Consider the following 27,156-nt stretch of genomic DNA (forward strand, 5'->3'; position numbering starts at 1 on the left):
AGAATTACAAATATGAAGCTCATGCAAAGCTAGCCTGCCTTTCCTCCTTCCTTTCCTGCAAGGGGCTGTCAGGTCTGCTGGGCTGGATGTGTTGTCCTGAGCAGTCCTGGCTGAGGCTCCCGGAGGAGCAGAGCTTGCTGCCTGGAGAGTTGGTGGGCAGCTCGCCTGCTGCAAACGCATTTCTCTGCTGCTCGCCTTTGGTCCGGAGAGCTGCAGAATTTTTCTCCTCTTATGTAATGGTCTGCTGGTATCTTTGCTCGGAAAACCTCTTTTTCAGCTGGAGGGTGTCAGGAGCCGTGTCCTACCTCTCCTGGGTCACTACTGAGAGAGCAGCTGGCCGGAGGAGATGTGCCAGGGCGTGGGGCAGCAGAAGGGAGCAGCTCCCCTCCCCTTCCTCCTCTTGTCCCCAGCCTTTCCCTGGGTCACCCTCCTCCTCGTAGGAGCACGGGGCAGCTCCGCCTGGGCGACCACGGGCAGCAAATGGGGGAAAAGGGGAGAGGGGAAATCTGTGCTGGAGCGGTGTGTGTCGGGTGTCCCCCCGCCCCGAGAGCCACAGCGCGGCTGGGGCAGAGCCGAGCGCGACGGGGGGATGCGGTGGGACATGGGGACGAGAGCGGAGCGCGGCGAGGGGATGCAGCAGCCGCGGGACCGGGGGATGAAGAGGGGAGTGCAGCGAGGGGACGCAGCAGCCGCGGGACCGGGGAACGAGAGAGGAGCGCGGCGGCAGCTGCTGCTTCTGCTGCTGCGGGAAAGCGGTTCGCCAAGTCTCCGAGCCGGAGCTCTCCCTTCTCCGGCAGCCGGCGGGGATGGGGAGGAGGGGGCGAGGGAGGGGCGCGGTGGGGTCGGGGGACGTCAAAATGCAGCATCATCCTCCTGCCCCGGCAAATTCCGTACGTGTATGTGTGTGTGCGTGGAGGGGAGAAAGCGAGCAGTGCGAGGGCACTGCCCGCACCGCCCCGGAGCAGCTGGGCCGGGCGCAGGGCTGCGCGGGGCGCGGAGCGGAGCGGGCACTGCGGAGCTCCCGGTGCAACGCCCGAGCCTCGCCGGAGAAAGGGGGGCACCGGGAGGGAGGGGAGGGAGGGGAAGGGGGGCGGCGATGATAGCTGGCTCGGGGGGAGGGAGGAGAGAGAGCGGGGGGGGGGGGGGGAAGAGAAAGAGGGAAAAAAGGCAAGGACCCCCCCCGTCCTCCTCCCTCCCCTGCTCGGTCCCTTCCACCCCCGGCACACACACACACACCCGCACGCACACACACACCCCATTGATCAATATTTGGCTGTCTTGCTGCAACTTGCTGCAGTCTTTTAAAGGAGTAGTAGAGAGAGAGGGAGAGAGAAAGGGAAACTGGCAGGAAGGGGTAAGGAGCTACACATGTCACATGTGCTTTCTAAGACGGCCAGGAGCATCTGCAGGCTGGATCTGGTGGAGGATGCTGCGGCAGGTGATACACAGAGGGCTCCAGTCGTTTTTCTACAAGCTGGGCTTATTCGTGAGCAGGCATCCGGTGTTTTTCCTCACTGTGCCCGCAGTCCTGACCATCATCTTCGGCTTCAGCCTGCTCAACCGCTTCCAGCCTGACACTGACCTGGAGAGCCTGGTAGCCCCCAGCCACAGCCTGGCCAAGATCGAGAGGAGCTTAGCCAGCAGCCTTTTCTCCCTCGATCAATCCAAAAGCCAACTGTATTCGGACTTGCACACCCCGGGGAGGTATGGCAGGGTGATTCTCCTCTCCAAACCCGGAGGCAATATTTTGCATCAGGCTGATGTGATCCTGCAGATCCACCGAGCCGTGCTGGAAATGAAGGTGAACTACAAAGGCTATAATTATACTTTTTCCCATCTGTGTGTGTTGAGAAATCAGGATAAGAAATGCGTGCTGGATGATATTATTTCAGTGCTAGAGGATCTGAGGCAGGCTGCCCTCTCCAATAAGACAACAGCCAGGGTGCAAGTGAGCTATCCCAACACTAAATTGAAGGTATGCTCTTACTGCATGCTTTTGCCAATTAAAGAGGCAGCACTTCATTTCTTGTCCTAAACAGCAAAGAGGAATATAATCATATCTATCTCTCTCTATGGAAATGTGTGTGATCTGGGCTATCCTTGGGAAGCAGCTGAATCCGGTGCCTTGCTATTGTTCTGGGAGAGGAGGGAGGGTGGGGGACTGGATGCTACTGAAGCAGGAGAAGCAGGGAGCGGAGAGCCTGAGCACCGGGAGACCTTGCAGTGCCCTGAAGGTTCAATATACAGAGGAAAAGGGAGAGGAGGTCGGTGGGTGGTTCAGAGCTGGGTTGCACTATTACCTTTTCCAGCCTCACTGCTGTGGTGGGATGATTTGTCTTTAGTGTGCCCAGAAAAAGCTTTCCTCAAAGACATAGTGAGCTCCTGTATCTGCCTGCTCATTCCAGTGCTGTAGGAGCAGCAGGAGGTTTGGGCCAGAAGCGAATTCAGGTGTCCTGCCTTCTTTACCTGCATGCAAAGAAGGGGAGGTGGGATTTTTTTTTTCCTCTCGGTGTGAAAATTATTAACTCTGTCACTGAAGGATGGGTTGGAGTTTTGGGATGGATACCAACAGCTGGAGACTTCCAGCAAAGTTGAAACAAGGTAAAAGGTGAAAGTAGTTTCAGTGGTTCCAAATAAAAGAATAAACACTGTGGCACAAATTATGTCAGGACTATTTCCCTGGCATAAAAGCTCCCATCTGCTTTCCCTCCCATCCGGAGCAACTCAGCTCACCAGGACTAACCTGCTGTGAGTAAATAAGGTACAAAGTTTGCAGGTGGCTCAGGGAAGAACTTTCTGTGGATGACAGTGTATCTGCATGCTCCCTTGGGCATTTCACCAGAGGCAGGATTTATTTACCAGAGTGTAACAAACTCCCTAGTATGCTATTTAGTCATGGCTCAGGTCATAGGGAGGAGGATACGGTCCTCCTTGTACACCAGAGATCTTTGGGGTTACCTGTCCCTCTTTTTTCAAAGAGTTCCTCAAGGATGAGGGAGGTAGTGCTCTTGCAAGTACCAGCACCAAGATCCTGAAATCATAATTTGTTTCTTCCTGTTCATTTACAAGAAAAAAAAAAAAAAAAAAAAAAAAAAAAAAAAAAAAAAAAAGATAAAGTCAGTTTCTGTCCCAAAATCTGAAACAGAGACATAGATTGTTTTTACTGGTCTCCTTGCTTCAGTAAAAGGGATGGGTGGGACAGCTGGGATTTGGTCCTGTGGTTGTAGATGTTACAGTAATTGCTTTGTGCAGAGTTGTGGCTGCTTGAGCTGAGTGTGTGGAAATGAAAAGGTGTCCTTGCTGCTGCTGGAAAGTACTGAGTGCAAGGAGTACTCAGAAAAACAAATTATTCTGGATTAAATATCCCTGAACAAATTCTATCTTCTACTTGGCTGCAAAGACAATCCCACTATTGCAGAATTAAAGTGCTTCTATTCCATTTTGTTTGTCTTTAAAGTTAAGATTAAGGTAGTTCAGTGGAGAACATTGATAATCTAGACTAATATAATTATAATGCACTTTTGTACAGAAATTGTCATCCCACTCTCTCAATCCAGATTAATTTTCTTGTGTAGAGAAACACTAACTGAGTTTGGCAAAACTTGGATGGGGTCACCTGCAATGTGTTTTTTTACTAGAATAGTGCCTACAGCTCCTCCTTTTTTAAAGATAAAGGCAAAGGACAAGATATGTGATCTAGATTAGTGACCTATTGGAATAAAAGTGCTTGGTAGATAATTCACACAGAGAGAAAGATTTTCCCAAAGCATAGATGTCTGACTCTAAGCACTGCAAAATACCAGCCCAGCACCTTCAAACTCCCAAATAGTTGTTGTATATCATCTTCTGGATGAAGGAATAAATGCTCCTATGTATCTCAGTTTAAAGTTGGACAGAACAGGCAGCTTTCTACCCATTTTCCAGTGAAAGAACATAAAGCCACCAAAATCTGTGACTGTGTTTCAGAGAAAAGCCAGCAATTACAACCCATTTCTGTGGAAAAGGAGAGTTCCTGCTTTTACTGAGAAAAAGAAATACACTTTGCCACAATTTTTTGTGTTCAGGTATGGTAAGGACTTTTTTGTGGAACTATAGCCAGCCCTGAACCTGCGCTGGTCTTCAGCGATGGTGTGTCCACAGAGACTCACCTCCTCTGGTCTCTTTGGTTCCAGTTGCTGGGAATAAATTACTATTTTGTATAGATTAATTCTCTAGGTCATCCCTGTCATCTCTGTTGTCCCATCTATCAAGGGTTAGGAAGGTGTGTGCTCTCCTTCAAGCCATGAACAAAGTCTTGGGTTAATCGAGGCTCACGGGCTATTTACTGACCTCCCTCTCTTTGCACCTCTGAGCAAAAGCTGTGGAAATCCAGGCCTGTGTTGCTTGTTCTGAGGTGTCCAGTTGTGCTTAACCAGAAATATCTCAGATGCTGCACCCACTAGGGTAGATCAGTTTCTGGGTGTTCAGTAGGGGGAAACAACCCCTGTGGCTGTATCTGTGAGGGTTTTTATTTCTTCGCTCTTGAGCTGTGACATGAAGGAGTAGTTGTGGCTAAACCTCATGGGACTGCAAATGAGAGGGCCAAATCTGCCTGCTCTTATTCAGTGTGGACCAGAGCTCATCACATTCACCAGTCCGTGCCCTCGGGATTCTTCTCAGCTAAACTTTTTTGCATCACTAAGACCCACCAGATCTTCTAGGTTGCCTCATTTTCCCAAAGGTCATGTTGCTTGATTAATACTGGTAGATTTTGCTGTCTTTTTCTTTTAATAATGGCCTCAGACTGAAAAAAAATCTTCTAAGAACAATATGGGGATTTACAAAGCATGAAGGTGCCCCAAGTGTCCCAGCTGACGTGAGTCAAGTGTCAAACTGTACTGGTTTGAGAACCACAGTGACAATGTTGAGCTGCTCCAACCTCATTCCTGCTCCATGTGGGAGCTGGTAAAACACTTTGTAGTTTTTCATTTCCCCCAAACCTTGTGAGCAGCTCTCACTTTGTCCTTCTTCCCATCTCCTGATGGAGGCCAAATTCATTCAGTTCTCTGAGGTGAGGCTGGCTGAAAGTTGACTGAGAGTGAGCTCTTGACAGGTCTCCCATGGGAACTTTGTGGAAGCTGTCTGAGCAAGTTTAAGCAAACTGCTCTAGTTTTGAAACAGCACTTATTGGACTGCAAAATCTGATGAAACTGCTCGACTTTTGCTGAGGAAATCTGTATGTGGAGGGTGATGTTTGTTTAACCATTACTCGCTGTATGTTCAAAGAGGTTGTAGCCCTGAATACTTCTATCTTCACTGCCCTTCTGAGAGTCAGGAAGCCTTGATCTTTCCACTTGCCAGAGAAGGAGCAGAGACAAGGCACTCACATTCAGAGCGCAGACTGCAGCATGGTTTCCAACTCCTGAGATGGGTTTAAAATCCACTCTGGCAACACAGGGGTCATTGTAGACTAGCTCAGGTGAACTAGATTATAGGAAAACACCAGCTCCCGTTGCTTTGGGGACAGTATCTAGCCTGTTCACGGTTATTGCTACGCTGCAGTCTGCAGCCCAGTCAGAGAGTGACTTGCCCAAGGTCATGCAGATAGACCGTGGTGGAGCAGGAAAACAAAGCTGGATGTATGAAGTCTTGATGAAGACTTTTGAGATATGTCCTGGAGAAAGATTCCTCATGCTTTCCTCACTCCAGGACATAGAAATGGTGCTCCTGTGCTTGGGGTCTGGATTGTGCCCTAACTGCATAGATTGAGCAAATCTACACTGACCATCGGTCATCAAACTGTTAAATCTCAAGTTTTGTCAAAACTTGGCATTATTTTTGTCAGTTGAGACCTCCAGGACAGTGCCTGGATGTGACTTGAGGGACAGCATGGGAAAAGGTTCACTTCTAGCTGGTATATCTACTCTGTCCTCGGCATAACAGTGTGCAGTGTTCTTAGAAGTGGACACATTGTGCCCTTGGCCCCAGTGTGGGGGCCAAAGTGTGGTCTGAGACACAGTTTATTCATTGGTATAGACAGAATTATTGATTACATGGGGATTACTTCTTGTGTAGAGTCAAATATGAGGGAAGAGATTGTTTTTTGACCCTAATTTGTTAATAACCCCAGAAAATTTGCTGTCCTATTCCGGAAAAAGAAAAGAAAAAAAATTAAAAAAATAATAAAAATTGTTTCTGAACACAGTCCTTAGCCAGAGGGGAAAAAACCACGAAAATATTTTTTTCTGGTATTTCACCTTTACCATTTCTTTTCACGTTTATTTGCTAGTTTGTCTGAGAAAAGATAGTAACTGAGAACTTGCCTCTCTGAGATCAGAATGAATATGATAACTGCTGGTTTAAAGGAATCTTTTTCAACAGATTGGTTTCTGTAATACTGCCTTCAATTAATTAAGTATCAGTCATTTATGAACACTATGCTAAACAGCACCCAATAAACCAGAGATCTCTATTACCACATTTGTGATAAACACATCAGCTGGATATTGAATCTGTTCTTGCATAAGCAGAAAAGTTACTTGCATTCACTGAACATCTTGAAACCTCTAAGTGTAAATTTGGTCATGGCCAGATTCTCAGTTTTTCTCACACAAACAGCTGTACTTTTAAACGAGTCTTGCTCCATCTGCATTCGTGGAGTCTTTCCCACTGCTCTAAGATTAATCCCTCCTTAGAAGTCCCTGAGGCATGGGCCACCTCCATGAGACAGAGAGGATATAAAACCAGAGCCCACCTACATCAGAATAGGCATCTATGCACCAATAATGTCCACAAACTGATTATTCCTTCAGTAAAATCAGTTCAAATATAAGATTAACTCCAAGGAGCAGATGCTTCCTCGGAGACAATGTGGCTCTGTACTCATTTGTGATACCCCCCGCCCCAATCCAAACCTGTGGGTCAGAATCTTGTGAAGTGCTCCGTGGCCGGCAAAAGCTGCTAAGTCAAAGCAAAATAATAAAACATGCAGGGAGAAGATCAGAAGAGGAAGGCTGGAGGCTGCAGATAGTTTTCATCTCAGCCTCTCAGATCAAGACAGGATTGGGCAGGCTGAGCTCGGAGCAGCTGCTCAGTAGCATGAAAGCAAGCGGAAAATGTTTGAAGGCTGGTAGCGTCTTCTGTCTCACAGGTTGGGAAACTTACTTGGGAAAAAAAGACCCTTTTGTTCTTCCAACTCTGTTTCCATACTGGCTGGCAGGACTAGGAAGGGCTTCTCACCCTCCTCACCTGGATGAGCTGGTGGAGACAGCAAAGACTGCAAGGAAAATATTCTCCACTGACCTTTTGGGTGACCTTGGTTATCTGCTTCATGCCATCACCACCCTCCCAGCTATTCCACTTTTTAGTTTTGTCAGCACTTGCTGGGGGATGTGGCCTTTTGTTCAGTGCCAGGCCTTGATATGAATAATAACAGAGAAGCAATTGGAAGGTTGTTTAGGTAGAGAGAACAGGAAGATGCAATCGAAAAGCCCTTCAGTTAGTAGCAATGGCTCATCCCCATGGATCTTGGATAGATATCAACTGCTTGCCGAAGAAAGAAAGCCCAGTAGCACTTTTCCATCTTCCTACAACAGATAGTCCTCTGTGGACATAAACAAAATACTTATTTCCTTTATTAAATATTTGGTTAACACTTGGCAATGTTAACACTGACATAGTACCCTACGCCTTTACAAAATATCTTTGGAGCCCCTTACTGTACTGGCTATGTGAGTTGTTGGAGGGCTCTGAAATTCTCTCTTTAGATTTACAATTAAAGTAAAGAACATGTGTCATATTCCCAGAGAAAGATGCTTTTGAGGAGAGGTTCGGAGAGGTTCGGAGAGGAGATCCTTAAACCAGCTTTAACTGTTTAAGTACATGCTCTATGGTAGAAGTGGGAGGAACTTTGTAAGGACAAAATTAGATTAATAAATATGGCCAAAAAATTCTTAAATTATTTAACATCCTTTACGTGTATGTGTCTATGCATACCTTTGTCAGTTGGTAAACAATGATGTAGGTAAGGCTGTGCTAGACATTTCAAAAACAGTAATCTAATAGCAAAACCTGTATTAAACCTCTTCAAACATTAAGGGATAAGAGACCTCTTTGCACTCTGCATAGTGCTTATTACAGACGTCACAGTGAAAAAACTGCTGACTGGTTTTCCAAGTGAATTGAGTTAGGAAAATCACGATCTCACATTTCTACTGAAAGCTTTTAATTTATGCAGGTCCCACATCCACTGCACCCTCCTAGTGCAAACAGTGAGACATGGCTGGGACTTGAGCTGTGAAACAGCTTTAAAAATGGATGAAGAAAAGTCTTCAGTGATGGAGGAAAGCAGGTGCTGTGTGTGATGGAAAGGAGAGGGGAACACAACAGGAGGCTAAAAGGGCAAACTATAAAGTCTTTTAAACCTCTCTTTCTCACTACGTTAGTCCTTTTCTCTGTTTTCCTACCTACCAAGGTGCAAGATGCTCATGTGGAGAATAGACAGTAAAGGAAGTTCTTGGAAGTGAGGCTATGAGGCATCCTACAAAGGGAGAGAGCAGTGACAGAGCTCCTGAGCATTGCAGAGACGATCACATGCAGTGGCACATGTCGTTACCCTAGCCCTGGATTCACCAGGTGGGAATTAGCCTCACTTTTACACTGGTCAGGCCATTTGGGAGCAGGAGCCTTGGGTGGAGTGCTGAAGACCTTTGATGACACTAGCAAGGGTGACCTGATGGCAGTGGGAAGATTTCCAACTTTAAAGAATTACTGTAGAAGCAGCTCAAGGGCAAACTGGTAATAATTTCTTAGTGGGCAGCTCTGGTATTGAACAGAAATTTTGCTGAAGCTTTTTTTTCTTCCTTAACACCACTCACACATTGGTGAGCAATTCCTGCACAATGCCAGTTCTGCACGCCCAACAGTGGCTCTGTGACACACTAGACAGTCTCACAGCTGTGAGTTGGCCAGATCAGCTTTTCTCACTGGTTTTATATTTTGCCACCACATATGCCCTCCTTCATTCCACCCTTGCCAGCAAACTGGTACCACAGCCAGGGAGCTGCTGGGTGATCCTGGGTTGACAGACTGGCATGTCACTGGCTGGGTAATATTGCAGGAGGTTTTGTCTGATAACAATCTATAACTAAGACGGAAAAGTTAGTTGGCAGCACAGGTATGTGATGCTTCCTGAATATGTATAACAGCAAATGCTTTGGTGTCTCACAGAATAATTCTTCTTTAGAAATACCGGTTGCACAAGCCCTAAAGCTTAGTTGTCTGCTCTGAGGGCACCAGAAAAGGTAAAGGGCAGTTCTGCCTAGCTGCCCCACACCTTTGAATGCAAAGCAAGTCACAGAGACTCTCTGCTGAATGCAGCCCACCTACAAAGGACATGCAAGTGGGATTAAATAGGGGCTCCTAATATGGTCCAATCTACCATAATTATTTCTTTGTTCAGTTGGTAGGAGACCTGGGAGCTGCCATTGAAGACCTACACAGGGACGCCCAAACATCTGACGTGTATCCTCTCACAATATATAAGGAACATGAACACCACCCAAAGAACTGGTTCAGGGGGCACCTAAAATTTATGCCCAAGTTTGGTACTGAAACAAGACAGAAAAGTTGCCCTTGTGTAAGACAGGGTCTTGCTTTTATTACACCTTGTGTAATTGTTTCCACCAGCATTACCCAAGTGTTGTCAGTCTGGTGGGGAGGTGTTAGTATTACCACATACATGGTGCATTTTTGCACATGTGTCAAACAGCTTCCTAAAGGGTGCTACGATTCAGCAGTGGCCATGGAGCATTTTGCTGCTTCTGTGCTAAATCTTGTATTGCCTGTGCTAAATCATGTATTATCTGTGCTGTGCGTAGGGCTGGCCCATAAAATTTCAGATTAATCTTTTCCTATCAGAAGGTACAGTGCTCTTGAAACCAAAAGCATCTGTGAAACACTGTCTACCTTGCCCCTGATTTCATTTTGGAGGATGACAAGAGAAGGGCAGTTTCCTTTAGTTTCATTTTGACAGGCCGTCAACAAAATGTTTCCTTTTTTTTTTCTCTTTTTCTCTCATATTATACTTTGGGTTAGAAAATGAAGGAGATAAAAAACCAAAATCATTTTAAAAGGAAATGTTTTCCCATGTTCAAACTTTGGGGAAGGAAAATCACAGCCATAGGCTCTGTCTGGCAGGAACCCTGCATGGCTGAGGACACAGCCCAGACCCCCTAGACATGAATGTGCCCCCAAAAGGATGCTCTGGCTCTTGTTAATGCTGTTTTTCACTGGAGAGCAAGACACTGCATTGATGGGAGAAGTGGTCCTGGCTTCCAGTTTTCCAAGCAGGTTTAGTTTGTAAAAAATTTTGCAGTTCATTGAGAAGATGTTGTTAGCAGTACTTCATCATGCAACTCCATCTCTTTGATGGGATTTGTGACTTAAATATAAATCACCTTTTTCCTAACCATTTTCCAGGATAATTTCTTAGAGTAGATTTTGATTCATTAACCAAATACATTAAAAAATTCAGTGCAGAGTGGATGAAACCTGAAAATATTCATATGAATTTTTGTCCGTAAAATTTACACTTCAATTTGTTCATGTTCATGACTCTTACCAAAGAAGGGAGGTTTTAATCACAGATAAGCACAAAACATCCCCCAAAAGAGATTTCAACACATAGACTTTTGCATCCAGATGAAAAATCCATTTCTCCTCAAGGGTGGCTGGAACGCATGGTAATAAATGCTCTAGTAGTGTTTCTTTGTTAACTAACCTTAATTTTCCTACCCATAACTGATTTCCCATGTGCATGTAGAAAACACTGGTCACTCAATTGATGTACAACAGATTTATCATAGTAAATTGCGCAGAAATTTGGGACACCAGCAGAGAAATGTGAACATTTCTGAAGATTTACAAATTCCTGTCCGCTCTTTTCTTTCCTCAGGCTTCAAGATTAGCACAGGTATTAGGTTTTAGGTATATACATTAAAAAAATTTCTCAAGCTTGATAAGCTTAAGAGCTCCACTGCTCTCATAAAGTATTTTATGTTTTGGTTTTGAGAAGTTAATTTTAGAGAAAAGAGTGCTTTGGGTTTGGTTTGGTCTTGGGAGTTTTTTTGTGGCTTTTTTTTTGTTTTCTCCTAAAAGAATAAAGGTTGTATTCTTACTTTTACCATTTTCTTGCCTTAAGTATCAGATTTTGGAGGTGGGAAAAAGAGGACATCCTTGAAGGGAAATTCGTCTTATATAAATGCCAAATGCTGTAATTGCATATGGTCCATGGTCTTTTCATCACAATATTCACCTCAAAAGCCAAGTTAAAACAGGTCATTTGTCACTACTTAACAGATCTGAACTAAGCTCCTTTAGGAACGATTCTGATACTGTTCTTGTGGAAAAGCCAATTACTTTTTGAAGTAGCAAAAATAACAAGGAAAAATAAGGCAGAATGAGACATGTTTTCATTTTGTTTAAAGCAGCTAAAAAAGGTAACCAGGACAGAGAATAGCCCAGGATGAAGCTCAAAGAAATGTAGGTCCACCCTTAAACCACTTGAGTTGGGTTTTCCTAGAGCCTGTTCAATAAGGATACAGTGGATAGAAAGGATGACATTTCAGATACTGATTGGTGAAGGAGCAGTTTGGGGTGTGGGACGGTGATTTTGGTGCAGGAGCATGTATTCAAGAATTCATGTTCTGCCGTGACTTCTCCCTTACATTGATTTTCCCATCATAAAGGAGGGCTGTGCTACTGCTGGGGAAATTTAGAGAGCTTGTTGGAATTTTATGAGCAATCCCACACCTCTTCCATGTAACATCAAGAGGTCAAAGACATAAAAGGTTTATAAGGTCAGTCTAACCCACTCCTGGCCTGTGCAGGATTATGAGTAAACCATAACAGAAAAATTAATTCAGATTGGCTTGAATGGGAAATCAGTCATGTGGGTTGGAAACTGGCTGAAAGACTGTAAACGAAGAACCATGATAAATGATAATGTAACAAGTTTATGGACAGTATCTTGCAGGGTATCTGGAGAATTTGTGTTAGGTCTGGTCTCATCTAACATCTCTATTAATTATCGGGAAATGGAATTGAATTGCACAGGAGTGAAGTTCACAGATAATATTAAACAAGGAGGACATGTCAGCAGCAGCCGAGTCAGAGAATTTACACAGACAGAACCAGAGCAGTTAGAAAGCCAAACAGAAAATAATGTTATTTTCTGAAGAGTTTTGTTTGTATTCTGGTGCCCAAAGGGCAATGTAGGGTCCTCCTTTGGAATAGATTCCTGTTATCTGAGTTTTGCAAATCAAAAAGTGAAGGTGAAGCACTTAAATGATATGATCAAGGTCAAAGACAAAGTTGATGTTGAAGTTGGGATTTTGCAGCCTCCAGAGAAAGGCCACTTGTATTTACTTCTAACTCTGACACTGCTTAGCAAGGATGGACATTTCAGTACTCGATGTTCTCCTTTATCCTTCACCTTCTTGCAGATCAAGCTCTGCAGGACAAACACATCTCCCTATGTTGAGTTTGAATACTGCTTTGGAGGCTTTAGATGATGTGTTAAATTACCAGGGAAGCCTTGGTTGTTGCTTTGTTTTGGTCCTTTTGTTATCTTCCTAGAAACAAATTAGTCTTTTTCTGGAAGCTTGTGCTGACTAGATTTTTGACAGATGATTTGATTTGGATGATCCCTTTAAGTTCTTTTGCCATGTTGTGAATCATATGATTGTTCCCCAGCACCTCAAATTCAAATATCCTAATACTCCTAATGTCACAAATTGGCTCAATTTCATCCATGTTGAATTTTGTCGTTTTTTAATTATATATCCCGATTGTGCCAGGGAAAGATTATCATAGCAAATATTTTTAAAACTCAGTTGAACAGGATAGTTAGAAAATATTCAGCTGGACCATTTCTACTATTTTTTGTCCAACTTGACCATGATTGCAGACCAAGGGTCCAGGAATAGGCTGATGATATTTGTGAAATGAATTGTGGAGTCAGACCACTTTGTCTCCTTTTCTTGACAAATGTCCACAATATCAGGACCTTTGCTGCAGTGGATGGGACCTGGTCTTGTCTTCAGAGCCAGCCTGTGACCCTAACACTGAGGGTCCATGATGTTGCAATTTGTGGGTGTTCATGCAGAGAGTCATTACAGGATCACTCATGCCAAAGATGGGATCCATTTCCTCCAATCTGAGCCTTTTTGTATTCAGCAGCTACCCTAAACTGGGCCCAATGTGCAATCAGAGGAGAGAAGAATGAACCTCCAGAAGCAATGCATTTCAGTTTTTCTAAACATCTACGTTAGGAGGGGATGAATTCACCCTTCAGAGATTTCATGGACCAGAGACCTTTATAGAAAAGAGTTACATCAGGTGAAGCATTTCCAAAAGACCTAAGGAATAATCTGCACTTGCACTGACATGAGAAAAAACTTCCCAGTATAATTCCGTGGGTAAAATCTAGGCTTATTCTCAAGTCCACTGCAACTTTGTCTCACTCCAAGTCTCTGACAGGGTTTTGAAAAACTCTTTTTGAAAATTATTATTAGACAGTTGCAAAAGAACTAAAATACATTAATCTGAATAAGGAATTAGCTCCCACTGAAGGAACTGGAATTAAATGCCATCCTCCTGCAAAATAGATTGCCAGATATTGACAGTTTATTGCAGCAGGGAGACAGAGATTTTGCATAGTGCTCAGAAGACAAATGCTAAGATTCCATCATCTGGAAGTGCTTTATATCTGATTACTCTTTGGCTTACTCTATCAGAATTTTTCCCTAAATATTTGTTTGAAGTCCAAAGCTGGCTAAATACCACAAGGTCCCACCATCTGCAGCATTTTTGTTTAAAAATCAAAAGTCCAGTCCTTCCTGTTCTGCCAGAACTAAAACCTTTCCAAATAGACTGTACCGATATAGACTGAAAAATCACTTTGCACTGTAGGGGATTTTGGAAAAACTTTTTTTTTTTTTTTTAACATCTATCACATTAAAATAATTGTAAAATCTGTTACATTAAAATAATTGTAAAATGTCTATTTGGGGAGAAAAGTTTTGTTGTCCTGCAGGGAAACATCTCAAATGGTTGTTGATACTATTATTATTTCCAGTCAATATTCTGCATTTCTCTAGAAATCCTTTTACAGAGTAATTAAACACTCATCTTCCTTGATATCTTGAGCTCATTCTTAACAGCAGCAGTATGTTAACATCTAGGTACACATATAACCTAACTTTAAGCATTTTAGGAAGTTAATTCAACTAAGGTTTGGGACACTGGGGGCTTTAGGAGGACTAAAATCCCTAAGAAAGAATCCTTGAATGAATGAGATTCAGTCCATGTAAGATCAAAATTACCTTCCAGAGGTGCCCTGTTTTTCTCTTCTGCTGGAGCTGGCAACCCAGTAGTCCTGGTATTTCCATCCTGAAGGTTTGGTTAGGCAGCCTCAGGACCCCAGAGCCTAAATTATGACTTGTTCTGGTCGAAGAGGCACATCCAAATCAGAAACTCTGCTTGAAGTTAATTGTGTAGTTGAAGTAAGGACAAATACTCAGCTGTGAAATACAGCCACCTTGAGGATGGAGCCATTCAGGTGTAGCATTGCTGACATTACCACCAGACTGTGGGGTCTGAGCACAGAAATTGAAGAAACGCTTTGCCAGCTGGCAGCAAAGAGGGGATGAGGGGATTAAATCTGTCTTCTTTTCTTATTTTTTCTTTCTTCCCCTCCTGTTGAGTTTGCATAAACTTGGATTTTTTCTCCAATCCATTTCACCACACGCCACGTGAACTTCTGCTCCCAAGCTTGGCAGGGAGGAGATGCAGTCTCAGGATGGAGAGGGAAGGGACCTCTCCTTTGTCAGCATCACCAGTTCACTCTACGAAATACAGTGACTGAAGAAAATCCAGCATCAGATGGGAAGATTTTTTGAAAACGGGCAGCTTCTCCAGCTGTGTGTTTGCACAGCACCTTACACAGCAGGGTCCTGGGCTGTGCCAGAACCTCACTGGTGACCAGTGATTACTGTCTGAACCAAGACCTCGGCATCTGCTGTACTTTGTGTGGGTCCTCCCAGTCCTCCACAGCACAGGGGCTGCATTGAGATATTTTTCCAGGCATGCAGAGCTTGATCAGTAGCAGTTGTTAACAGCCCCTGCAATCTTTGGATGAAAGTTCTGGGACAACGCAAAATTTTCTTGTTGTCTCACACCGTTGTTTATCACTTGTTTGCCATTGCAAATGTGCCCTGTGCTGTCTGAGACAACACAAGCACCCTGTCCCACAGAGTATGACTGAAAAAATACAGACTGAAATCTAACCCTCATAGCGTCAGCAAACTTTCAGTGGGAGAGCTCTCCAGTGATGGAAGGCAATGAGAAACCCAAAGTGGAGATCATAGAATCAAAAAATCATTTAGGTTAGAAAGATCATCAAGATCATAGAGTCCAACCATTAACCCAGCACTACCAAGTCCACCACTAAACCATGTCCCCATTTACCACATCTACATGTTTTTGAACACTTATAGATGATGCCATGAGCTTTACTTTTTAAACTGAAACAAGAATTAAAAAGACCTGTTACAGGATCGCACATGACAACACCTTCAACTCTGTGTGTGGGCTGCTAAGAGCATAAGATTTTACAGTGAAAGGCACAGGTTACAAGGTGACCTTGAGATAGATTTTTATAAATTTAAAAGCTACCTGCTGATGTTCATATGAGGAGGTGAAAAATCTCTTTGAACGTACTGAATTCAAAAGTATCTTGGGTGGGAGTCAGCAGATCCCCAGCTTCAGTTAGATTTTAGTGCATAAACACAGGCCTACTTCAATGTCTCGTTCCCACTTCCCCTTCCCAGATTCTAGTTCAATATTAAAAAAAAAAAAAAGGGAAAGCATCTGAAACTAGACATTTTTTTGGCTCTCTCCAGCTAACAAATGGCCAAACTCATTAAAAACCAGCGTGTGCTGGAGAGAAGGGAGGGATGCTTCACGGTAGAGAAATCGCCTCACAATGCCAAATTTGAGACTCAAAAAAAAAAGGGGAAACTGATTAATTATCTCTTAGAAGAGAGGAATTTTCAGCCAGAAGTGTTGTGTCCTCAACTGTATCTCCTTTGTGTAGTGCCTTCTTATATCTTATTGAGCATTGTGAGAGTAGAAATTCCTGATAGGACTTGTATAAGAGTACAGTAGCATCTTGCATTCAAAAGCTGAACTTAGTTAATGCTGCTTCGCTGTATATTAACCTCAAAACCACACTAGCCCCAAAATCTTGCCACATCACGCTTGGCTCTGTCTGATTCTCAGTTACTTCTTTTCTTCTTGCCTTTGATAAAACATTTTTGCAGCGTTTCAGTACTTTGGTTGCTGGTCCCCAGAGAAACCAGGATGAGCAGAGACGGAGAAAATTAAAGAGATGTTTGCCAACATAAAACGTAATTTGAAAAGAAAAAAGCACCCTTTTCTGTGTCGTTATTGAAACTTCAGATTGTAAGGGCTTAAATGATCCTGTGGATCTGCTTTACTCCTCACTTTTTATTCTCTACTGTTTGTTTTTTAGCATTTCCTTTAAATGGAGTAATAAAACCAGGCAAATCCAATCCCTTTTGCTTCCTGGCAGGTTTTCGTCCTATTTCTTGTGTGTACTGAACTTCAAGCAGTGTAGGGAAAACAATTAGAAGAGGCACACAGTGGGATGCTCACAAAGCAAGAGGGCCCACAAACCTGTCAATGAAAACCTGTGTCCTCCTTTTAGGATCTCCTGTTAGAGACAATCATTGGATCCTATTCATTTCCCCCAAAACTCTTCAACTTTTGCATATGTAGGACATGATGAAGTTTTTTAGGTAGTTTTATGTCTTTTGCTTTTGTTGATATGTAAAGAAGACAAGAAAGGGGATTTTCTTGATTTTTAGTGTTTTGTACTGTCTTCTTTATTATACTTTAATAATTAGGATCTTGTTTAACCTGTAACTCCATGGACTTCAAGGAAGCTTAAGGTTAAGCATTCCCAAGAGACAGAAAGCATTCTGGTGGAATATTGTCCTGTCTACTCCATTTGGAGAAAGACATAGCCCTCTTGAGATAACAAAACTCTCTTGATTTCACCAGGGTACAAGATAGCTTTAATTTATTAATTTTGCTTACTTTTTGTTGCCAGTTTCATTCAAATCACTGCATTTGGGACTAGGATTTCTTTATTAAAAATGAAGTTCCATTCTTTCTCCTTCCAAGCAGCTCATTTCACTTTTTTGTTTGTTGAAGAGCTGGAAAACCAACAATAGTCTGAGACTCCCAAAGGCATCTTCCAGGTGTGTCATGGAAGACACCATCTTGGTGCATCATGGTTTAAAACTGGACAGAGACTGAACATTGGACTAGATGGACCACTGGTCTGCACTGAAAAAAGCATTTCTTGTCTTTTTATGCTCTTCCTAATTTTCTTCATTTCCTTTGAACATTTTTAACGTGGAGTTTGAGCTGTGAATTAAGTCAGAATTAATATGGAGTATTCATTGATTAAAAGTATTCGTGATATAGATTCCTAGGGATTGGCAAATACGAGAGATGGTAAATGTGTTCTTCAAACATATTCCTGCATACATCACTGCGAGTGTTAAACTGTATATATCCAAATATTGGTGTTTTGTGCAACTCCCTTGAGGCACTTCTGTCATTCCTACATTTCAATGATTCATTCCTACATTTCTCCTTGGCACAAAGAAAATTCTTTGGGATGAACAGTAGCTGTGGACAAGACCATGAAGACAAGGACAATTTTTTTTTAAATTGGACCTGGGTATTCTTCATGGCTTAGCAACTGTCAGAGGCTTGTCTTAGTTTGCAGAGGTGGAAAGCCACAGCTGCACCATGGATTTCCCCTCTTAAAGTCATGTATCCTCTCCTTGCAAAAGGAGATGTTTAATCTATCACCTTTGTGGTGATTGCTTTTACCATCACGCTTCATCCAAAGGATTTAGGAGCCAGATGAACCTTTACCTTTTGCTCTGTGATACCAGGCAAGATCCACTGGCAGGGACAGGCTATGAAAAGCAGAGGATGATCCCAAGGTGCTGCCTCAAGGATTTGCAATCCTGGGCAGGGCAGAACACAAGCTCAAAGGACAATGAACAGTGAGGAGGGAGCAGAGACCCAGTGCATGCTGGAAGGTGAACATGTGTCACCTACAAGGTGTGTTGAGCCACCCACTTTCATCCTGAGTGAACCATCCCACTGGTCCCCCAGTTGGGCATCCAAAGCAAGCTGTGCCCTGCATCCATCTCATGGGGCTGGGGACCAGCCACCAGTTCACCTGCCTGTGAAGGTGAAAAGCTATGTCCCTGCTGTGCCTGTGTCCTACTCCTGGGGGAGGGAAGAAAAACGCAGATAGGTGAGCTGTGCCATGAAATTATCTCCCAGTGCTTACACTGTCTGTAACTCCCCCATCTTCCAGCAACACCCTTCCCCACTTAGGGAGATGTGTGATCCCAGCCAATGTGGCTATTACTCATCAGTTTCAAGGACACCATTGTGTCCTTGGGTGCTGTTTAGGACAGCTGGGGACAAAGCTGTGCTGGACAATAAATCTAATTCTCCTTTCCCAGAAGAACTGGGATGGGATCTGAGATGGACCAAATGAGAAACTGACCTTATGAGAGAAGGGGTCATTTGAGCAAAGAAGAGCTTGAAGACAGGACAAAGAATGATGAAGGACTGAAAAGGATGTAAATGCAAAATACAGTCTAGGAGGGAAATGGACTGGAGCTGGTCTAGGAAGGAGAGGTCTTTCATTCTGAAGGAATGTGCAGGGGAACCAGAAGGTGAAGGTAGAGTCTTTTCTACTTTCCTTCTGTCCTTCCTTTTTCTTGACAGAGATGTTCAACTGAGGGTGGTGAAACACAGGAACAGCTTGTCCAAAGAGGTGATAAATTCCCCATCCCTGGAAACATTCATGTCCAGGTTGGATGAGGCTGAGCAACCTGTTCTAGTTAAAGATGTTCCTCCTCATTGCATGGGATTGGACCAGGTGACCTTTAAAGGTCCCTTCCAACCCCAATCACACTATGATTCTCCGAAAACCTGCTGGGGTGATACTGAAGGAACTCAGAACAGCCTGTCCACTAACACAAGCTCCTCAACACAGAAGAGCTCTCTAATAGCAGTCACACTTTTCTATTGCACCCTTATGAATCCTTCCTTAATTTGATTTACTTAGAAGGAGTAAATCTGTGTTAGGAACATTGCTCTTATTCTTTATTATTACTTCTACAGTATATAAGTCTCTCGAAACACTTTTAGTTTGTTCTTGTCTCTTTTAAATTACCAGATAAAAACTAAAAATCCAAAGCTGTAATGGAAAGGAGCACAGGCCCAGAGTCATCATAAAGAGGTGCCAGATGGTTCTGGTTGCCTTTTGGCTGTTTTGGATACTTATTCATTTGAAAATAACACAAGTGGTCAAGGATTTCCCTGGGAGGAGGATGAAGGTCTGTGTGTTTGTTACGCTGCAGGATGTGTCTGTGAAGGGGCCAACATGAGCCAGGAATGACAAGATAGTTCAGGTAGTTTTGTGTTTGCATTTGTCACTGAACATGGTTAATATCTCCTAAGTTTTTAGCATGATAAAGGCTGGGATCAAGTCTTAAGTAATCTCATACCTTTGCTTTAAATGGAGAGAGATAGGCAACTGCAGAGAACAAGTCTGACCTGTACCTCTGGATGTGCCTGACTCTTTCCAGTGACCATAAAACAAATTTGCTTGATGAGTTGGTGAGCTGAGCCTCATCATTGCTGGGTAGCTGGAAATAATGAGTTGTTATTTATTCCAGCAGAGAGTTAAAGGATTATTTCCTGGAAAACTTGTCATGGCCATTTTCATATGTTTCACTTTTGTTGTGTGAACAGACTCCATGGCCTTTGCTGTGTCCCTGTTTCCAACCAACCAAGGTGCAGTTTTACATCAAATGCACTACCCTCACTGTTAACTTCCCCTGAATGCTTCCTCCATCCTTCATCCACACAGAATAGCTGCACAGGGACAAGCACAGCAAACATCCTTGTGAGTGTGCAAGAGCACCTACACAACTCTGAGAGAAGGAAAACTGCTACATAAAAATGTATGGAAAATGTTGAATGAATGAATCAGCATTACGTGCAACTGTTGGAAAGGAATGCTTCAAGAATCCTTGGTAATTGGTGGCTGTGCAATAGGGATCGACTGGTACAAGGTCTCTGTGGACAACTGTACCAGGGACAGAGAAATCAGTTTTACAGTGAGGCTGAAGGATGCAGGAATAGCCCTATATGTTAAACTTTAAATGAAAGGGGATTTTAGTTTTTTTTTTTACCTCGAAAACTGGCAACCGGCTGAAAAATAACTGGCTTCATGCTAACCTCTGTGGGGTTTAGCATAATAATTTCTGTGACCTACAGTAGAGGAGGAATGTCCTTATCAGAGGGAGAAACAACTGCATTGATCTCATTAGGATGTTTATCACACAATGTATTTCAGCAGACATTCCTGGTTGCCCTCTGTTGAGCATTTTAAGCTTTTAAGATAAAATAGAGTGTAACCAGGATTGCATGTTTTCTCCTAACATTTCTATAATGTAGCTTGATAATGATCTATCACTCCAGTTGATGAGAGGTACCAGTTAAAGAAAAATAAAAATAGAGATAAATTTGCTGGCAAATGTCCTGCAGATGTACTTGAATAAAAGTGATCTGGCAGTAGGGAACAAGGGCTCCTTTCCTCACCAGAGATCTGAAATGAGTTTTAAAACTCTCACCAGCCCTAACCTCCACTGAGTGGGGCCCTGCGAAGGCAGGAGCCCTCTCAAAAAGACCTCAAACCCTCCCTTTTTCCTGTGAGAGGGTAGTCAGTGGAGGCTGATGCCATTCAAAGTAGAGATGAATTATAGGACCATTTACATTGGAAAAGACCTCTAAGATCATCGCGTCCAGTCATTGACCCAGTGCTGCTGGGTCCACCACTAAACCATGTCCCTCTGTGCCAGTCCTCACAGCTGGCCCTCCCCACCATTTGTTTCAGTGACTACAGTCCTCCTTTCTTTCTGACTTAATGTGATCTTGGACAAAGAAAATATCCCAGTAGATGATAAGGCATCCTGCCCAGGGCAGTGACCACACAGAACCCACAGGGTGGGAGTTGGGACTGCAGCAGCTGCACTGAAATTATTAAGGAAATGAAAAAGGTCCCAGGTAATTTAGTAGAAAGGGAGTATTGCTCATATTGCTCTGGGGCTGCATCCTGAGAGAATCTGTGCCTACATGAGCACCAGCAAAAGATACTTAGCTCAGAAGAGCAGCTGGTTTTGTTTAACCTGGGAGGTCCTGCACTCAGCTATGGAGCAAGCCAAACAATCATCATGCCACTTACACATCTTCTTAGGAAATTAAGGGTCCAAGCATCTCTTACAGAAGAGTTTCTAGCCTGAAGCGTGGAAGGGGTTTATTCTGTATCCTTCCATTCACTGTTAGTAATTTTTACTACTGAACAGACAAGGAGTTTTGATTTTCAACCACGTGCAAGGTCAGGTCTGCATAAACAGACGTGATGAAATCCATCAAGCTGGGGGAAAAGGAAGGTGAATCTGTTCATGACTGTCATCTTAGTTCTCATTCTCCTCCCTTTCAGAGTCTAAACATATCAAACAGCTTTGGGACATCTAGAGAAAGAAAGGGGAGGACACAGAAACCAATTTAATAGCATACATCGTAGCAAAGATTTTAGCTTGGCCTCTGTTTTAGATCAAATATCACATGACCCAGCAAGTGATCTATATTTCATGCCATCTTTAAAGACGCTTGGATCTGGAGAGAATTAGCTGCCATCAGAATCTGGGAGAACAGACACTGTGAAGTTTTCATTAGACGAGAAAGACACATAGACACAGACTGGAAATCTGAAATTCAGGTTCCAACCACGCAAGTGACCTTGCTAAAGACAGTTAGCATCTTATGTTGTAGATCCTCTGGACATACATGGGTGTAAGGTGGTATATAACCAATAACTATTATTATTATTCTATTTTTTTGAGTTTTTCTGCGTATAGGATCAGAGAGTAGCAAGAGATGTAGGTAAAAAGTGTAAGGGGTAGTCTGAAACATGAAACTACTGTTATGAAATTAAAAATAGCATCATGTAGGCATATACCAGGAAGGACGTGCTAATTATCAGCAGAAAGTGTGTTTTTTCATGAGGAACTAGGTGGAATCTGGTTCAAAACCTGCCTGGTTCTTCAGGCATCATTTACACAAACCACTGTGGCCTTGTTTTTCCCAGACCTTAGGCTTAGTCCAGGAGCTTAGCTGTTCATGTCTCCTTCTTTCACTACGGTGGTCCTGGAGGACAACAAAGACCTTGGCATAGTGAATAACTCCCTGAAGTTTCCATGAGATACCAAGAAAGAGCTAATTCCCTGGCTTGGAGGCCTCTTGGAGTCCTGTTGGCAGCACTGGATTCCATTTTCCTACATCAGTTGCCACCTGTAAAATGGGATGAAAGACTATATTTTCCCCATATTTTTTCTGTGTTCCTTGCTGAGACTGTAACCACTGCTGGAACAACCCTACTCAGCACAACAGGAACTTTTTCTCTCTTTAGAGTGTTTGGCAAAGGCAACAGATGGGGGAATGGTTTCAAACTGAAAGAAAGTGAGTCTAGATTAAATATTAGTAATATTTCAGGGTGGTGAGGCACTGGAACAGGTTACCCAGAAGCTGTGAGTGCTCTGTCCCTGAAAGTGTTCAAGGCCAGGTTGGACACAAGTCAGTCTATTGCAAGGTGTTCCTGCCCATCATGGGGGGTTAGAACTCAATGATCTCTAAAGTCCCTTCTAATCCAAACCATTCTGTGATTCTGTGTTTCTCTAAGATCTGTATTAGAGAAGGGCCCCATTTTTACATGTGTTGTGGCACCAGATTCATGCTTGCATGTTATAAAAGCAGCAAAGGCAAACCCCTTGCTTTGATAGGAAACAATCTGCCTCTGGAAGCAAATGAACGGACAAAACGACCTCAAAGAAATCCAGCATCTGTGATTTCCTCAATTCCATCCGAAAGCTTACTCTCTGTTTTGCTGACATATGAGCTGGGTGCCCTGTTGTACATCAGTGTAAAAAATAGCTGTTATCTGCTGTTTCGTGGGAGATATGGCAGAACATAATTTATTTGTGGCTGCTCTGCTGCCTCTTTTGAAATGTTGCCATTGCTCGGTGCACTTTTCGCGGGGGAAGGCAGATGGTCATCACAAAGTTTTACCATAACCTTGGTGTGTGTGCTGCACAGTGGAGCAATGAAACCTGAATTACAGTGCATGGGCTGGGCTTGGAGCTGTGCTGCTAAAGTCTCCTGCAGTGGCTGCAAACCTCTGAATGTCAGCACTGCACATACACGTGCTGAGGAAATATGACATTTCTCCCTAAAATTTCAAAGACAGTGCCAAATGGGATTTTTAACTGCAAAGTTGCATCCAATGTGAGCCTGGACTGCATTGCTCAAACATTAATTACGGGCTCGGAGATGTATTTTTTGTGTGCATATTAAGTGTGAACTCTCCTTAGAAAAAGTAGAAACAATCAAAACAGGATTCTAGCATGAAATTGTGGGGATGAGGATCTTTTGGAGTCCAAACAGCACCAGCTGCCCCTCTGTGCCAGCTGTCTCTGCTTGTGTGACATTTGCAATGAGGCTTCAGGTGATTTGAGAAGCTGGCATTAGACTGCAATTCACCTTTCGTGTCAGCTCGTGCCAGGATACCTTGCCAGAAGCCGTTATTTCGGTGGGAAATAACAACAGGGAATAGGGGAAAAATGAACTTCTGAAAAGCATTTTGTCACGTTCCCTGGGCTGTGGCAGGCAAATGCCAGAAACAGTGTGAGCTCCTGCCATGAAAGCAGGCATAGGCAGAAATTTCTCGGTGAGAGGATTACCTCCTTTACATACCTGATTGAAGACAAGGTGAGTACACAAAACATTTTCAGCACTGTCTCCCTGTTTCTGATATTTATTTTCTCTATGAGCAGACATGCTGGAAGACACCTATGTTTCGTAAAGTCCTGCTTCATTGATTTTTCCTTAGGATGGGAATCATTACTACGAATGGGTCTGGCAATTTCAGAAAATGACCTGTGTGCAGTACAGGTGCTTCTAGAAATGGTTAATGTTGGATGTAATAGATGTTAAAATATCTCCCTCAAATTGTTCTGGCCTTTTGCAGATGACTGCTTCCATGTGTGTGTGTAGGGCAGAGCATCTCCCAAATTCAAGTGGTCAGCTCATTCCCACAGTGTGTTTAGGCAAAGAGTATTATCTGATGTGAACTCACTGCTGCAAGATGCTGTAGACATCAACTGTCTTGATAATTTTATGTTTTTATTAAATACAAGAGGAAATAAATCCGAAAACTCATAATCCAGTTTATGTGGGGGAAAAAGCAAAATGTTATTTGGTGTGCAACAGACATGTAATCCCTGGGTTTAGACTCTTTTGATCAAAGATATTACTTGTGCTGGGACAATTTTATCCACTGAGTCTTCTTCCTCAGTTTGCAACTGGATTTGATCTTCTAAATCCACACAAGCTTCTCTTGTCTTGGAAGGGGCACATACAGTTATCCTAGAGAACTAGAATTACCAGTGGCTTAAGACCAAGGACTTTCCTTACAGGACCTTTCTTACTAAATCTTTCCTTCAATAAAAGAAAAAAAGGTCTGGTCTTGTAAATAGACAGAAGCTGATCTTGAATGCACCTGATGTGTCCTTTACTGATTGTCATGGAGTTTTTTGTGTCCTAGCATATACTGAAAGAAGTAAGACCAGAATAAGGTTTATATTCTCAAAATATTAAAAAAAAAAAAAATATCTTGGTTAAATCCAGATATAAGGTAGATTCTTTTCTCTGTGCCACTGGTATAAATCCATGAAATTTCAAATACACAATTCAAAAAAGTCTGATTTTAATTATATTTTTCTGAAACCAGAATAACTATTAAACTTTGCAGATCTGACTACATTTACATCTGTATACTGAGGAAACAGGCTTCGTCTTCTGTACATTTCCAACTTTTTAGAACCATTTCCAAAGTGTCAAGAAATCACAGATTTTCCAAAAATTGATCTTAATTTCAAACTTTTCATAGTAATTGGAGATTTGTCCATCAGAGTTAAATGTGGAATGGGGCAAGGTGCTTGTATTCCACATTTCATTCCCTGAACATCTGGGAACATCTGTAACTGCAGCAGAGAAGTGCAAATGAGTCTGTAATGAGTAAGACAGAGCTGTGTGAAGGAGCAGGGATAGATCCCAAAGCCCACTGAAGTGAATGGCACGGCTCCTGCTCAGTGCAGTGGCCTTTTAGTGGAGCTCTGGTGGTGTCTGTGAGAGGAAGGCAGAGCCAAACGCTATCGCTGTGTCACATCGTATCAGAATAACCACATGCTCATCTCTTTTGCTTTCTCTCCCAGGATGGAAGGAGCAGTTTTATTGGCCACCAGCTTGGAGGGGTCATGGAAGTGCCAAACAGCAAGGACCAGAGAGTCAAATCAGCCAGAGCCATCCAAATCACTTACTACCTCCAAACGTATGGCTCTGTCACCCAGGACCTCATTGGGGAGAAGTGGGAGAGTGAATTCTGTAAACTGATGCACAAGATGCAACTGGATCACCAAGATCTGCAGCTCTACTCTCTAGCATCCTTTAGCCTCTGGAAGGACTTCCACCAGACCAGTCTCTTGGCCAGGGGCAAGATTTTGGTGAGCCTGATGCTGATTCTCCTGACTGCTACCCTCTCGAGCTCCATGAAGGACTGCCTGCGTAGCAAACCTTTCCTGGGCCTCCTGGGAGTACTCACTATCTGTATTTCCAGTGTCACTGCGGCAGGGATATTTTTCATTACTGATGGAAAATATAATTCTACTCTGTTGGGAATCCCTTTCTTCGCTATGGGTAATTATTTATCTTCATAATAATGGGATTAACAGAGTTTAATGACAGGATTGTAAATTACATCCTGGGTTATAAAGTGCAGATTTTACCTTGAGTGAAATTCTAAGTCATTTTCATCTTGTTAAATTGATCTGTGCCTTGCCAAAAAAAAAAAAAAAAAAAAAAAAGGAGGGAGGGGGGAAGAAGGAAAGAAAAAAAAGAAAAAAGGAAAGAAAACAAAGAAGTAGCAACGATAAAGAGCAAATGACGTTGCTGGAATCTCATCCAATGTGAGAGAGGGGCAGTTTTATTGATCTCTGTTACAGAATGAAGGAGAAATTGTTATTGAAAACTAGTCAGATCAGCAGACAAAATGGATATGTGTTGATCCGACTTTGAGGCCAGCTGAAAGAGTAAGTTAAATAGGAGGGTGCCAAGGAAGGGAAGATTTTAACATCTTTCCTGAGCAGGGTTTTTCTTCGAGCTCTGTCTGAGGGGCAGAGGGGAATGGGTTGGTGTAAGAATAAGATTGATGGACTTTATCTCAGAGAGGAGATTACTGTTGTAGTGTTTGCCAGGCTGTGAACACGGGGGCCTGTCAGGATTTGCAGGGGGTAATCCCTCTCTTTGTGAAGTCCCAGATCAGCTGCAGAGATTTCCTTTTTATTGCACCCAGACAGGGGAAGGTGTAGATGAAGAACAAAAGTAAATCCCAGCTTCTTAGGCAGCAGAGTTGATTTCATTCCTTCTGTTCTCGTTTTGGTTCCAAGCATTTTCAGTGCATCCATGTGGTTAATGAGTTTGCCAGGAAGCTGCATTGGGAAGGCAGAAGGAAAGGTGCCCAGCACAGCTGTAGAGGCAGAGTTGCTCAGTGCTGTCACATCCAAGTTTGTCAGAGTTTTGCCAGAATCTGAATCCCAGTGATGACTCTGTGCAAAATATCAGCAGTGGCAGCCCAGACACAAACACCTCCATGCTGGCAGAAAATCTTACCTGTGGCCAGAGCTCTGCATCTTTACAGTTAATTTCTTAAATTCCATTTATCCTTCTAGTCCCCAAGCCCAAGTACTGTTGTGGTGTTGTTATGTAATATACAAAGCCACAAGCTAGAGTGAAGGTTTGGAGAAGGGTCTTACATTTTTCTTAAAAACTTCAACCTCCCCAAAGACCACACTTTCTTGATCTCCCCCTCATGAA

General features: G+C 43.1%; 1 protein-coding gene across 2 annotated transcripts in view; it reads left to right on the forward strand.

Moving 5' to 3' along the window:
* Positions 1–1,180: 1,180 nt before the first annotated feature.
* The window catches only part of PTCHD4 (patched domain containing 4), a 90,161-nt gene continuing 64,185 nt past the window's right edge, over positions 1,181–27,156 (forward strand). The window contains exons 1-2 of one of the 2 annotated variants that reach the window (XM_064650686.1): positions 1,181–1,975; positions 25,500–25,980. In XM_064650686.1, the coding sequence (XP_064506756.1) occupies positions 1,376–1,975; positions 25,500–25,980 (1,081 nt within the window). In that variant the 5' untranslated portion in view covers positions 1,181–1,375. The remainder of the gene's footprint in view (positions 1,976–25,499; positions 25,981–27,156) is intronic. The other variant, XM_064650687.1, reaches the window with a different exon arrangement.

This window comes from Pseudopipra pipra, chromosome 3, assembly GCF_036250125.1.
Source record: "Pseudopipra pipra isolate bDixPip1 chromosome 3, bDixPip1.hap1, whole genome shotgun sequence".
Taxonomy (NCBI): domain Eukaryota; kingdom Metazoa; phylum Chordata; class Aves; order Passeriformes; family Pipridae; genus Pseudopipra; species Pseudopipra pipra.